The sequence below is a fragment of the Lissotriton vulgaris genome, chromosome 6, assembly GCF_964263255.1.
Source record: "Lissotriton vulgaris chromosome 6, aLisVul1.2, whole genome shotgun sequence".
Classification (NCBI taxonomy): Eukaryota; Metazoa; Chordata; class Amphibia; order Caudata; family Salamandridae; genus Lissotriton; species Lissotriton vulgaris.
The window spans coordinates 754,023,865-754,039,935 of record NC_141694.1 but is presented as its reverse complement, the minus strand read 5'-3'; the positions used below and the strand labels follow the sequence as shown (position 1 = coordinate 754,039,935).

The 16,071-nt window shown below is 43.8% G+C and overlaps 1 protein-coding gene across 1 annotated transcript in view; it reads right to left on the bottom strand.

Moving 5' to 3' along the window:
• The window catches only part of MCM9 (minichromosome maintenance 9 homologous recombination repair factor), a 441,313-nt gene that overhangs the window by 55,117 nt on the left and 370,125 nt on the right, over positions 1-16,071 (bottom strand). The window contains exons 10-11 of the mRNA XM_086926735.1: positions 12,049-12,252; positions 10,385-10,467 (exon numbers count right to left, since the gene is read on the bottom strand). Coding sequence (XP_086782861.1) covers positions 10,385-10,467; positions 12,049-12,252 — 287 coding nt within the window. The remainder of the gene's footprint in view (positions 1-10,384; positions 10,468-12,048; positions 12,253-16,071) is intronic.

Here is a 16,071-nt window from a genome sequence, read left to right as displayed (position 1 = left end):
CGGAAAGTAGTCTCTACAATCCGCTGCCTTGACTGAGTGCAGATTTCATTAATTTGTGACTCGAAGTAATGCACAAAATAGCAGAGTCTAGGATTGTGGTGGCTGGGTGTGATCTTATACAGAGAAGGAACCATGAATTGTAAGTGAAATAAATGAGCCTCACTGAAGGTGCAATCTCATCTCCTGCATATTAAGATGGCTACTCTAAAAGACCAGGCACTGCTGAGCTCACTTCCTGAGAAACATGTGACCAGCAATGCAGAACAAAAATATGGGCAGTTTTTTTAAACTACTCTTCCTATACCGCAATGGTGCAATTAGACCTTTCATGCACCTTACACAAATAATTTATAGGAAACTGGAGACTCTCCCTTAACAGTGCAGCCACTGAGTGTAAGAAGGTGTAAAGTGTTTTCTCAGTGATATTTCTCTTGGAGTGTCCAACAGCGTATCATAGCAAGGATAGAGGGATTAGATAACCCACACTATGAGAGCTAGTGTCAAAAAGTTCCTCTATCAGAGCCCCGCCCTTCCAGTTTCCTTTGGCCATGCTCCTCCTCACAGACCCTAACTACAAGGAAGCCGCACCACCAGGTGATAAGCCACTCTTAAATGGATTGGTTCTCATTCATTGTCTCCTCTGCCGTACGGAACACGAATGTGAGACCGAAAAATGAAGGAACGTAATGGTGGTCATGATGCAAGCGCCCGCAATGGTCTCCAGTAACAACCAGAAGCAAATGTGGAGTCCGCCATTAATAATGATGCTTTGAAAGTTTCAAAGACCGATCTAAGTGCACTGTACGCTTTGGAAGATCTTACCTCCACGGAAATGGTGAGTTGCTCCTCAAGAATAATCGCAGTCAGAATTCACCTATTTAAAGTCCACAACAGGATGCCCCATATCTTTTGTGACCCCCCTATGCAGCAGTTAACACACAGGATGCATTAAATAGGAACAGAAAAGAGATCAAACAAGTGGATCATATACAAAGAACTGGTAAACTGCCAGATGGACAAGAACGGCAGTGCAAATGTATGTAGGCCTTTTCTCTGTAAATGCAAAAAGAACAATTAATGGACAGAATGCAGAACAATGTCATACATTCACCCCAGTACAAAGATCTGGGCTTAAATCCAGCGTTTGTTTGCTCACCATCCCATTCCAGTTTGGAGCCAGCCATATGCAAATCAGTCTTGACCCTGCGCCCAATGGGAATAGTCCAGCCAGAACTGCCAGGCCAGGTCCTCCCTGGACTGGAAACAAGCATCCTAGGACCGGTTTCGGGCTTTCAGCCCTCATCAGCCAGGATAGCTTGACTCCAGTGGCATGAAGAGCACTGGACCCACATCTGGGCATACCCGTCCCACTCGGGGTGACAAATGCAAAAAGAACAATTGATGGACAGAATGCAGAACAATGTCATACATTCATCCCAGTACAAAGATAGGGACCTAAATCCATCAAAACACTTTTCGCCCTAAGTGGGATGGGTATGCCCAAACTTGGGTCCCTTACTCACTGGAATCTAGCTAGCCTGGCTGAAAAAGGGTGATATATACTGAAACCGGTCCCAGGATGCTTGTTTCCGGTACAGGGTCGGACCTGGCCTGGCAGTTTGGTCTGGACTGTTCCCATGGGGCACAGGGTCAAGGATGATTTGCATATGGCTGGGTCCAAACTGAGGTGGCGTAGTGGGCAAAAGAACAATGGATTTAACCCAGTTCTTTTGACTGGCGGAGAATGCGTGCGTTGTTAGCATTCCATCCATCATTTGTTTGCTGTAACACTTTTCTCTGTAAAGGCATTAACTAAATGTAATTGGTATCCATGGGAGTATGTGGAATGGCTAACTTTGCCAAAGGAAGCTGATAGGCAGTCAGACATAAAATCAGACCAGGATACAGATTACAAAAGCAGTAAAGATACAGTAACAGTGGTGTCCCAAGCTGCCTCTAGGTAACTCACAATGACTGTCACATAATCATGCCTGCAGAACTGGGACCTTTATGGAAGCGGATATATACAGGGCCCGCTCTAGGGCGGTGCGTTCGGTGCCACCGCACAGGGCGCTGACTTGGGGTGGCAGCGTAATTTTTTTGTGAGTAACTTAGCATTTTTAAAACACCTGCTGCGTACCTGATGCCCCGTTCCTGGCATCAATTATAAATGTCAAGATAACTCTGGTGATTAATTGTCTTCCTGGTGAGAAACAGGAGGTTTGTGTATTGGAAGTTTTGACTCATTGTAAGGGAGCACAGATGTTTAAAATGCCTACTGCTAAGAACGTGTACTATGCAGACAATGTAAATAGGTCAGCGATTACAGCTTCTGCAAGAGAGATCCTTTTGTTACTCGTCTTTTATAATTCAAAATCCTTATATAGAACATTGAGCTATTAGCTGTCATCAAAGAGCTGCATGCAATCTACATTTGTTAGAGCTACATTTTTTTATTCAGTCTTTCACTATCAAAATCTTGCCAAAAGGGTTCATTTGGGTAGAAAACTATTTTTATTATTGAAGAAAGAACCCCCGACAATGGTGTTATGTTTTATATCCTGAATGTGTGCTTTTTCAGAATAAGGACTCTAAAATTATATTGCCTACCAGTATCGTGGACATGTGACTCCTACATCTTGTAGTCCCGTCTGATATAACATTCCCTATAACACTGATTTACACTCAAATGATTGTCTCTGTGCAATGTGTGTGTGATGTAAAGTGTATTCTGAGAGACGGTGGTTATGGAGACTTTAGGTGCACTGTTAAAGGGTGCTAGTGAGGGAATATGTGGCAGAGGTGGTCATTAGGGGGTGCCAACAAACATTGTCGCACAGAGCGCCCCCAGTGTTAAAGCCGGCCCTGGATACATAGATCAGTGACTGGGAATTTTCAATTACCATTCCTGGAAAAAACATACACCAGTGAACCATGGCTTCTGTTCACGGAAGATGAACACTGGCTGCCAGCAGCGGCCCCTCTATTAGGGCAGAGGAGTGCAGCCCCCCCTTGTCACTGTCATGATGGTCCCAGGCAGAAAGGTCACGCACGTAAGGGGTACACATAGCCAGTCCTTCACCCCCTTACTCTACTGTGGAACGACTCGGAGGCGTGTGCGCATGGAGAATTACAACTCCCAGCAGCCCCAGGGATCGTGACAGGAAGAGGTACCTGTAACCAACCGCTGATTGAGGGCAGTATATAAGCCTCTCCTATACACCGGCCATGTGCTTGACAAAGATCCCCTGTGTTTTCCGGCTGCCCTGGGAGCTCTGCCTCCTGGCGTCTCCAGCTTTATTGGTTCTTGTGGATTATTTGGCTTGCACGTAACGCTTGCATCCTGAGAGCACTTCCTGCGCAGTACCTTGTCAGATCCTTCCTGGAGTTATGGAGACTGCCTTTCACATGCTGTATTTCTCCAGCGTGACTTGTCCATTGCGGCTGACAATTGCTGCATGTGTACCTGCTTGAGGGTCGGCGGTGGGTGCCACATCTTATCTGCAAAGTCACAAACTGAACTTCCCCGGCAACAACAATTGCCGGCTCCCACTTTCCTAACTGAACTTTCCTCTCCGGCTGCCAAACAGTGATGGGGCCATACGAGGACGCAGAAGATGTACGTTCTTCGTAAACCCTTGATGATTTGGGTTTCCCTAGCTGCTACTGTGACGGAACAGCGAGCCGCTTTTGGAAAATAGAACGCAGAGAAGTGGAGGGAGCTTCCTTCTACGCTCCTGAGTTATTCTTTCTTTTCCTGCATCTTATTTTGTGTTTTGATACCTTATCTACTACACTAGTATCTCCTGGAGGAGAGAACGAATTATAGGACCTGGAACTTCCAACGCCTTACCTGTTGCTTTCACACCCTAACTGGCTGGTGGGCAACGTCCCCCTGGTCATTGCAGGGTCCAAGCTGAACAGTTCTAGGTGGTGTCACAGGAAGTGACACCATGACAGGAAGTGACATCACGTCAGGAAGTGACATCACGACAGGAAGTGACATCACAACAGGAAATGTCATCATGGCAGGGAGTGACATCACGACAGGAAGTGACATCACAGCAGGAAGTGACATCACATGTGAGGCAGATCTATCATTTGCACATATTGCAAGATTTAACAATTGAAGCTGCTCAGTACTTAAGCCAGTGACTTAAGGTCCCTGTGTGGGGGAATTAACAGCCCAAATATGGATGAAGTTTGGCATACAACTACATTAGTCAAGCCATTAAGTGCTGTAAGTGAGGCATACTAAAACATGGCACCACGAATAAAAGCAGAGTTTGTGCGATAAAAAAAACCCAAAGAAAACCACATGCTAGAAACTACAATAGTGATTATCAAAACTATAAAATTTATTACGCTACCTAGAACACCACATTTAAATATACTGACAAGTTTAATACACTGTGGATATGAGAAAAAAAATGCCAGGTGCACTCTGTACAGTTTCAACCCGATACTCTGTACATCTGTTATTGCAGACATTATGGAACAAGCTATACTGCCACAGGATGTTTGACCATGGAAAATTTGGGAGACCGCTTATAGCATTGAAAACCGTCAATTAAAAACGCCCATGCGTCTGCATATCTTTTATTGTGCTGGGCTGTAGGATCTACCTTTCTAGACTGAGTATCATCTGCATGGCGATGAGCATTCAACCACCTGTTGACATACGGCATTGGATTCCAAAGAGGCAGAGGAGGGCCCATGAGGTTTATGAACATTACTTAGGAAAGACGTCCGATACCAAGGCAGTTTCGTATGGGTGACAGTATCAAGTTTATTGTGCTGAAACCCCTTGCGCAGTCACTTGAAGTAACAGGAAGTGTATTTACAGCCCTCAAAACAGGTTGCAGTTGCTCTGGAATATCATTACCACCATTATCAATATAGTCTCTGAAACCTTCAGATATGCCTTTATAATTAAGAGCGAATATCCCACACAGGTTTTGTCGTTTCCCACCTCTAGACAATGCTTCACCAAGGGAGACTACAGGGTTTCTTTGTCCAGGACACCTTACCCGACCAACAATCCCAGATCTGCACTCGCTTACCACTAATATTGACAACTTTCTCAAGTTATTCCACATCCTCAAGGTTATTTCTCTTTCCCAGGACAAAAACAGCTTGTGAAACATTAGGAAAATTAGCCATTTAAACTTTCATTATGAGTTGGTTAGATTTAGCTGCAGGGATACCGACCAGAAACCGATATTGTGAGAACCCAATATCTCTGCACCTACATCCCACCACCTCATCTTCAGGATTCAGTTGGCTAACTTCTCAGGTAGCTTAAACTCTAGCACTAAGATGTATTGAAACATTTTAAGAAGACATGAAGTGATTCCATAAAGCGTTAGTGCAATAGGATATAATACACTTCTAGTAAGGTGGACAGAATATTCATCAAGTGTGTGAAGGAGTACTAGTCCGCTAAACTCAGGCCCATCATCCTATAGAAAAACTTTCTAAAATATATGCAAAAATACTTAAAACAACTTGCTACATTAAAATAATTTTGAGCAGAGGCTCATATATCAACGTAATCTTAGATCAGGAGTCTAACAGAGGGCAGAAAGGCACAAAAACCAGGGAAACGAGGGGTACAGAAAGCAGGAAAAAAGGGAAAAACGAGTCTAACAGAGGGCAGAAAGGCACGAAAAAAGGGAAAAACGAGTCTAACAGAGGGCAGAAAGGCACAAAAACAAGGGGAAACGAGGGGTACAGAGGGCAGAAAGGCACAAAACCAAGGGTGTGCCCAGAAGTATGGACTCTTGATTCTGAAGATTTCAGAGACAGATCTCTGCATGTTGCCTGGGCTCTGTTCGGACTGTTTGTTTGCTGTAGTCTTCCCATCATCTGTCCTTGCTGAACTCAACTGCGCCCATCTCATTGGTCTTGTTTTTTGTTTTGCAGCTAGAGGCGTTCAGCACAAGAAAAGGCCAATAATTTTTTTATTCATTCATCCCCTAGTACGGCATGACCTGGACAACAGAATAAGAAATGTGCTTGTGATTGCTGATGCATCCTTTCTCATTGCAAGAATGATCCTCTGAGACCTGGTGTGTATTTTGTTGGTTTTTTCTTGAGTGACATTAGTTGTATGTTTTAACACTGATTCATGAGAGCTGAAAGAGCGCTTGTAGATTGCTCGGCATTTCATTTTGATAGAAAACGACAAGGAGACTTGCAAAGTAAGAAAGTGTTTCTTTAAGCCCCTCCTGTTGTGCTTTATTTCCCATTTGCCACATCCTCTAGGCAATGGACAAAATTGGCCTCCCCAGCTCCTGGGTATTTCCCTTATTAAACCCGTATCCGAGCTGCGCTGCTCAGAGTGTAGAACTGAGGGGGTTGCAAGGAGGACTGGAGGGATTATGAGCTGAAGGGAAAATCGAGTCTAACAGAGGGCAGAAAGGCACAAAAACAAGGGAAAACGAGGGGAACAGAGGGAAGAAAGGCAGGAAAAAAGGGAAAAACGAGTCTAACAGAGGGCAGAAAGGCAGGAAAAAAAGGGAAAAACGAGTCTAACAGAGGGCAGAAAGGAACAAAAACCAGGGAAAACGAGGGGAACAGAGGGCAGAAAGGCAGGAAAAAAAGGAAAATCGAGGGGTACAGAGGGCAGAAAGGCACGAAAAACGAGTCGGACAGAGGGCAGAAAGGCACGAAAAAAAGGAAAAACGAGTCTAACAGTGGGCAGAAAGGCGCAAAAAACAAGTCGAACAGAGGTCAGAAAGGCACAAAAAAAAAACCAGTGTAGCCATTAAACTTGCTTACACTTACCTTAAAACTAGTGAAACTGAAGCCGAAAATGGTTTCCTAGGTGACGGTGTACTTCGTAGATACAGGAAGGGAAGTCTCCAGCAGGTCAGGCAGCAGGCGAGGCCAGGCAGGGACTGAGAACCGCGTCGATATCCGGATCCGGTCAAAAAGGAAAGGAGCCAGAGCAAGAAAAGCCCGAAAAATAAAGGGCAAGGGGCACGAGGGCGGGACTGCTGAGGTGCAGAAACACCCATCCAGTGACGTCTGCTATGACCACTGATTGGTCGCAGACGTCTCTGTTTCACTGGTAGGTCCTAGTTCCCCGGCAAGGTTAAGAAGGGGTGGCGCAGGTGCCTGAGCTGCGATAGGCGTGGGCGTGGTGAGCAGTCCGAGGCTTCACCCGGAAATGTGAGCTTTGGTCGGTGCGCGCTGCATCGCATGCTGAAGGAGCAGGCCAGTGCAGGGTGGACGACGTTTTAACAAGTAAGCAGGGGGGACGGCTTCCCCCCTGGAAAATAAGTAGGGGGACGCCGTCTACCCGCGTGGTACCCCGACTCGAGCCCTGAACAACAGTGAGGTGCAGTGTTGTGGAGATTTCCTATTTGTGATTGCCTTCTTCATTTCGGTCTCCTGTCTTGCCCACAGGGCTCTTCCCGTATGGTCAACGGTTCCATGACACCTTAGCGGTCCTCACTATCCAAGAGGGTTTCCTGACCAGCGCCTCTCTGAAGTGCTCCCCAGCCTTTATTGTTTTCTCCAATTTCCTTTTTCCCCTATGCTTTCCCTTGTAAAGTAGTGATAATAAAGCACTCTTTGGGAGGCGACGTAGAAGGGAATAGAAGAACCAGCTTCTCATCATCCGAGCTGGATGGCTCCGAAGGTCAGTGGTGTTTCAATCTGGCAGTCCTGACAGCAACCAAAGTAAAATATTTGTTTATATAATAAAACCGTTTTATTATCGTTTTATTTTAATCCCCTGGACCTGCCCCCAGGACTTTAACGAGACTTGGGGGCAGGTCCAAGGGATGACTTGCTGGTAGGAGAGTGGTAGCGCACTTTCTTGACTGTGCATGAGGGTTTGGCCGGCCGCCTTAAGTCGGCCACACCCTTATGCGCAGTGAAGCTCTCACCAGCCCGGCTTCGCTGCTGAAAAGTGCAGACACGGGCTCCCAGTCTACCTGGGTGTGCAAGTTGTCAGCGCTCAGGCCAATCCTGATGCCTCAAGTTTTTCTGCGCTCAGGCCAATCCCGACGCTGCTTTCATGCAGCATCACGATTGGCCGCAATGCAGTCTGGAAGCCTGTGTCCAGAAGCAGGAAGAGAGCAATGCGGCAGGAGACAGAGGACTGTGGCGGTGTTAAGGTAAGTTTTTACAATTTTTCTTTTTTTCTTGAAATTAAGAACACATTTTCAGAATACTACACCGCCCTCTACAAAAAGCGCAACATGACAATTGACAGGGAACTGTGGAGTACACTGAAAAAGGAGCAATAGTGCCAGTTCTATCTTAGATCGTAGATTAGCTTACAGCGGACATACTGAAATAGAAATTAAGGAATAGTTAAGAAGATGCTAAGGGTAAAACCCCTGGCTCATGTGGTATCCCGGTCGAACTGTATACCAGATTTATTGCTCAGCTGGTGTCAAGGTTGGCTAACACGTATAATAAGACACTGTGAGAGCATGCCCTACCAGCTGTGACCGACTAGATACTGTTGGTGGCCATTTTTAAACCTGTATGGAACCCCTGACAGCAGGTTGATCCGAGTGATTTTGTTTATTAAAAAAAAGGTTGTTCGAAAAAATGCCACTCCCCCAAAAAAATTGAAGCTAATAAAGAAAGTGAAGATAAGCACCAAGAAAGAAAACCAACACCTGTACACTATACAAAAAAAACTGTACACTATGAAAATTCGCCATAAAGACAATACTAAACAACAGCAAAATTTAGTAGGCCTTGAGAAGTGCCTACATCCTCTGAGATACTCAAAGCCTCTAGAGAGGAAGAAACGTATATGGCATCAGGAAACAGCTTCTATTTTAAATATCAATCTACAAGTGGGCCTTCAGGGAACAATGTGTCTCTTCCAAATACATCGCTCTTCTTTATAATACCTCCTCAAACGCATAATAGTTGTTAATATTGGTAAATTGTGACTCAAAATAGACTGAAACTGTACATAATATGTGAGAATATGTGACAATACCTAACTATACGAATCTTTGCTTCACTGGCACATACTTACATCATTGAACACGTGCCTTATCTGTACCTTATACTAATGCATATTCGCTTCCTGCCAATTGCTAGTGCAGACCACATTGTGTGCCCCTTATAACCTGCATGCAGTGGCAGGCAATACTGAACACTTTGTAAACCGCTTTGCGTCGCCATAGGGCTATGTCAGCACCATACAAATATGCCTAAAAAATAAATGAAATAAAAAAATAAAACGTTTCAATCTTCTACACTGAAAAGTTCTCAAGTCTCAGTCATTTGCGGCACAGAGAAAAGCGACTTAGAAAAACAAGCATTTGCAATGCAATAGGTCTCGCATTAACACGAGTTTAAGCTATGTAAACTTGCGTAAATGCAAGACCTATTGCATTGTAAATGGCTACGTTTAAAACTGAGCACAGCGCCACTTCAAGGACACCGCGTTCAGATTCTTTTTTTTTTACTTTAACAATGAGCGCGGTGTCCTTGAAGTGGGCGCCGCGCTCAGTGTTAAAGTAAAAAAAAAAAAGAAACTGAGCACGATACCCTTAAAGCGGCGCTGCGCTCAGTTTTTCAGTAAAAAAACAAAGAGTGCGGTGTCTCAGAAGTGGACGCCGCGCTCAACATGAATGTTCAATATAGATAAATAGATAAAAAGAGCGCAGAATCCCTAAAGCGGGTGCTGCGCTCATTAAAGTAAAAAAAAAAAAAAAGCATACAATTTAGAGCGCATAACGCTGCAGCAGCCATTGTCCCCATCAGTGTCCATTTTCAAAATAGTGCTCACCCACCAGATAAAGCCCATCGTGTAACAAGCCAAGTAAAACGTCCAGTCCTTATGGGCGTTAACAAATGGAGACAAGGAGGTACCAAGCTGTGACTAACAAGCCTCATAAGCAAAAGCTAGCATTTTCGAAGGACAGTGACAAAAAGCCAATGACACATATGGGTGGAGAGTGGACAAGGCTGCCATAACATACCTTACTACTAAATGCCTTGCAGAGCAAGCAGCGCATGCGCGCTGCCGCTAGGCTCGATCTAAAAAGGCTAAAAGTTAGAAAACAAAGGCTATTACAGCATCTCTTTGGTTTATCTCAGGGGCAGTATAATACAAATGCACAGTTTCTTTGTCCAAGCATGGCACAAAGGGATATTTCAAAACCTGAGCAATCTCTTGGAAGAAAGGATAAACAGGAAACCATTATCTCAAAGTACGCTGCTTAAAAATCAGTGTTGCGCACTGAATGCAGTATTGTAACTGCAAGTGAAAGACTACTAAAGTGAACAGCTCGTCTTTAGCACTTAATTTCTTGTGGACATAGAAGTTACCAGACATGTTTTGTTTTAAGCTAAATGATGCCTCCCAATAATTGGTATCAATAGTGTCAAGGTCACTTGCCTGCATGGAGGACTCCATCACGGACACCACAGTTATTGCATCTTCCACAGTTACAACACTCCTAAACATCAATCTGGCGTGGGCTATAAAAAGGCAAAAAGAGTAATTTAACTTAAAAACTTGAATAAAACAGTATTAAAATCAATTAGGTCTGATGGTCTTCCTGACTAGGTCTATAAACAGGGACACAGCATAGTGTACATTTCCTGGCTTCATTAGAAACAGTTTCCAACACAAAAATATGTGATGCACGCAGGGTTATGGGTCAGATGACAGAAACAATAGTTAATCGAGCAAACTGCCTTCACAAGTCCCTCTGCTTAATTTCACAACCAGTTTTGTCACCAATAGTTTAAAAGTGCTTAGAGAGAGCTTTGAGCCTCATTCTCGTTCATAAGTGGATGGGTTTGCTGTCCATTTCAATTCCTTGCTACTGATGCAATAGCTTCCCTCTCTTCTTGTGCTGGCTTCACCCTATATAGTGTTTAAATGAATGAGTGAATCTTTCAACAATAGTTATCATCAGGGAACTAGTTTTCCTTTGCACTCAATGGGAGATCACTGCCCTTCAACTTTTCCCTTGGTGTCTCCACCGACCCCATCCTCTCTTTGTTCCTGAGGTTTGCTTCTTGCCCCTACCCTCATTCTCTGGCACCTCATTACCCACTCTTTCCATGCTCCCCCTACTCGGGCTCACTCTCCACACCCAGTCTCTCCACTTCCAAGCTCTAGCTTACCCCAATCAGTTCAAGTTTGCTTTCTTTGTTGCGATATCTATCTTCCCTCAGTCTTCCACTGCTACCCAACTTTGTGTCCCCCAAGTTCTCTGTGTCCGGCAATCTTAAGTGTCTCCCACCTTTCATTCCACCACTCTCTATCTTCCTCTCCTTCTCACTGTTGCTGTTTGTTGTGCATTCATCTACAGAACTACTGTCTCGGCAGTCATCTGTATAGTCACACTCTCTGCAGATCCTAACTCTTTCGCTCTATCGATGTCACCTTCCCTGGCTATTGGTTTCTTCCTTCTTTGCAATTAGCTCCCTCACAGTTCTGCTGGACTCTCGTCCAATGTAATTTGTGGATTCCAGGGGCTGTTTGCTGCACAGGAGCTCAGAGAGGAATTTGAGTTCACCTACGACTCCTATCCCCAAGCTGCTCAGTGGGTTACACACTGACAGTTAAGTGCAGTTTCGAAAGCACCTGAAATTCCTTTTACCACGTTTACCTTTTCAACTTTTGCTGCACTTTGCAAGGAATGGAGGTAAATGAGACAGCTACCTTTCCAGTATGCAGCACGGTCTAGGCCAACTAGTATTATTTTACCTACTCGTATAGAACAGTGTCAAATGCCACCCCTTCCTCCCCCCAACAAACATTACTTGCAACAGAGTCATAAAAGTAAAGTCATCCTGATCATCAGCAAAGATAATTTGCAAAAGTACAACATTAATAATGTATGTAGCTCAAAAATAAACCATGGTACTCTCTATGGCTGAAGCAGCATTTGTAGTCATGCACATATCAACTTGTGTACAATTCCAAGAATGCGTAAATAAAACACAGGACAAGCCACCCGTCAACAGACTCAGTGAGAGTCAAACTCTTAAATATTACCATATATTGCATATAACTGCACGGCTGTATCAAACAGATCTATTGCTGACCTTCTGCCAGGCGGATCAAGCTCTCCAGAAGGCGGATTGTGGTGCGAGCCGCATTTCTGTGATCACTCTTGCGTTGCATCTGGTAGTATCGCACCAGGATCAGATCAGCCTCTTCCGACATTCTGGGTCGCAGGCTTTTAATAAGACAGAAGTAGGTTTTCATTTTGTCCATGCTCCACAGCTTTTCGGATTTCTTTGGGCAGCCTGTCATAGTTCGAAATGTTAACAGACAGCCCCATCATAAAATACATTTCCATTAGTAGGTAACTAAACATGAACATTAAGAGCGGACAAAGCAACATTTTTAAAATGTATGTTTAAAAAACCTCTCTGAAGCATAACAATATTTATTTTTCCCCAGTGGGAAAAATAATTTTAAACGCTACAGGCAAGATTCAAAGGTATGGGTTGCAATGTCTGAGCGCCCAACTTAACTCCATGCCATCACTAAGAACCTCCTTACTCGTATTTGAGTTCAGCGATACATACGAATTAAACAATATGTCTCGTCACAGTTTTTTATCGGAATAAATCTATTTATTTTTTCATTTACTTTTGCTTCATTGTCTTGGTTAAATATCACAAATTTTACATTTCAAAAACATCTGTGCAAAACATACACAACATTATACAAATTTTTCATTTTTCATCGCTGAACTCAAATAAGAGTAAGAAGAACAGTATTGGCATTCTTTTGTTTGATATTAGTCAGTGGCTTGGCCTTGCTGTTGGGAGCCCAGACCCAGTGGTGGTTTTTCGATCACTAAGAACCTGTCAAAACAAAGCTAAAACAATAAGGGGCATATGTAGGAAGCCGTTTGCGATTCACAAACGCCGGAATTCGCAGTATTGAGAATGTATCCCTATTCAAATGCGAATGTATCCCCATTTATTCCTATGGGACTCTTGGCCCATGGGAATGAATGGGACACTCATTCCTTAATTGCGATTCGCAATTTGCAAATCGCAATTAAGGAATTTTGGAGATTCACAAAAAAATTGCTAAATTCCTTTTTGCAATTCTCAAATAGCGATTCCTTAAAAATCGCTATTTGAGAATCGCAAAATGGAAATTACCTACATATGCCCCTTTGTATTTATATTTTAGCAAAATATTCTTATGCTGGGATAACAGATGTGAGAATTATAACGAGTTTAAAAACACTCCTATAACAAATATTTCTTAAACGTTGCCAACCACTGCATGAAGCCAGTGTGTGCAGGCAAGGTCAAAGTATCATTTCTTAGCAATGTTCAACAGATTGAATATTGGCTCGGATATCAGCCTGTAAATTTCCCTTGGTAATTGAGTTACTGGGAGTTCTCTTGCCTACAATCATCTACCATAGTCATTATATCTTGCTCGTTGGAATCCTCAGAGTCCAAGGTCCTGTTTTAGTGGAACACCGGTGGGCCCAGTATTAGTACTGCTAAGGATAACCATGAGTTCACACCATGTCAAGAGGGATGCAGACTATGAAGTCCAGGTGCTAATCAAAGAACTATTTCTATAAGGGGGCATTAAATCTTAAAGACAGAGCTCAGCCCCAGCCCCAGCCCCAGAAGACTTTCCTTGATATTTATATAAAGAATGCGGGCCGGTCTGATACCCATATTACCAAGGGTGTTTAACGCTACAGCTTATAAGGCAGTTGTGTCCGCATGCATGTCGGAGGCAAGAATATCAGTTATACTTAAATCAGATCAAAAATACACAGGGATGCAGCTCCCATGGGGTCCCTACATCAGGTCACATGTCACTGTTAAATTGTTCAAGTAGATATTGTCGTGGAGGTTAAATTCTCTGATACCCCAGTGGATTAATCTGGATCAATTGGGATTTATAACCTTGTGACAAGTAGGAGACACAAAAAAGCCCACACATGTCAGACAGACATAAATGAACAGAAAAAGACGGCAACAGTGATATTGTTAGAAGCTACAAAGCCGTATGAAAGGGTCAACTGGAGTTTCATACAACTAGTTCAATGAAAAGAGTTTTAAGCCCATGATTTTGAGCAATGGCACGGGCAGGACATCCAAGTTCTACCGCACACTTCATAGTTTATATATGGTAGGAATTCCATTATAATTACAGTTGTGCGCTTCAACTGTTTGTGATGTACCTCGAGCTCCTGTTCCAAAAGATCAGTAAAGAACCACAGATTGAAGAGGCGAAGCTCATGATCAATGAGTTCAAAGTATCACGGTGCACTGACAATATTTTAATTTCCATGCCTACCCTACGAAACATCTTGCAAGACATTAGCAAGGTTTCTCAGTTCAAGATAAAACTACAATTCGGAGACTCTGAACAAGGCCTCCCATTAAAAAATCAGAATAACTAAATCACAATCTACGTTTAAGAGAAGTTACAATACAATTACAGTCACAAAACTTTCCTCCTCTACTGACATAACTTAAAGCTGACAAACAACAATGGCATAATCTAGCATTGGCATGGTTGGGTCATATTTCCACCTTAAAAGATAATGCTGCTCTCCAGACTTTTCTTTTCCTCCCAGGCTCTGTCCCTAACGATACTGTCACCTTTTTGGTAAAGCTGCAACAAACCTGTACCAACATCATTCAAAGAGGAAAGACACAGAGGTTCCTGATTAAATAGATTTTTCGTCATCAGATAAGGGGGGGTGACTAGGGATTCCAATTTTTTGGGGCACTACCAAGCTGTGTAGATCCGATACCTATTGGAATTATCTAAAGAAGGATGGAGAGACACTGGTGGATTCTTGACCACACTTTGGCCGTTCAGGTCTCATGGCTTAATCCAAAAGATAGACCAATCAATATGTTGCACTCTCCGATTAAGAAAGCAACAATGGGAGTACGCGATAAAGCGGGCAATAAAATGTCTCTCACCTCTACCTGCCCCTTTCCCTCCAATCTTGGGCAATTGAGCATTGCCCCCAGGAATAGATAGGGAAACATGTAACCTTGGAAGATGGACCACTGCATGAAGTTAGGGATTTGTTCATGAAGGGAACAATACATTAATAGAGCTGTGGGGCGGTGCGGGGTGGGGGTTGGAGTCGCAGACAGAATAGGGAAAATAAAATAAAGAAAAAAAGAAAAACACTTGCCTTGCTCTCGCTGCATCGCCAGTTCGGCGTTACGGCGAGCGCAAGGTAAGTTTTTTCTTTTTTGTTTTCCATTTTATTTTCCCTATTCCGTTGTCTGTCGACTTCCCACCATTTCTGCCGCACCACTGCCCTTACCTGTACCGGCGGCGACTATAAGTAACAGCAGATTCCTCACCTTTAGAATATGCCAGGTGTATATGGAACAGCAAGATATTTCAGCATAGCCCCTGTGCTCCAATAGGTGGCGTCACATGGCTCCTCATTGACTTCTCTCACCCGGGAAGTGACTGCTGGAACCACATATAGGTGCCACCAAGTGCGCTGGCTTCAGTTCCTTTCTTTCCACGCCTTTGTACGCAAATCTGGAGTTAGGACCAATCTTTTCTCGTCAGTTGAGCCTTTTTTCTGTGACAGGGAACATGTCCCCTCCTAAAACTACAGTGATTAAGATTTGTAGGGACCGTCACAGACAAATGTCTGTGACAGATCTTCACGAGGTGTCTCTCTGGTTTCTGGGTCAAAACTCCAAGTCGTGGAGGGAGTGTGCCCTGATGAACCCAAAGGCGATCAGTGACTGCGAAGCCAACCTGTACATCATTGAACACCACATGAAGTGATGGAAACCAATTCCTCCTTGAAGTTGTGCACAAGGATCCATTCATGGTCTCAGGCCCGGTCCTGCAGTAGGTCATTATTATGATCCAAGTCTTCGGGTATGTCCAAGTCAAAGCAGAAACACACAAAGTCCAAGCAGGCATCTTCCCATTCTCGCCTCTTTCCTTGCTCCTCCTGCTCACACCCATCTACGTCATGTGTAAATTCACACATAGCTAATTTCTGCTTATTGCCAGACAAACAGTTGTAGGAAAATGTTCCCAGAGCAAAAGCCATTTTAACTTTTAGCCACCCTGGCACCGTCTGA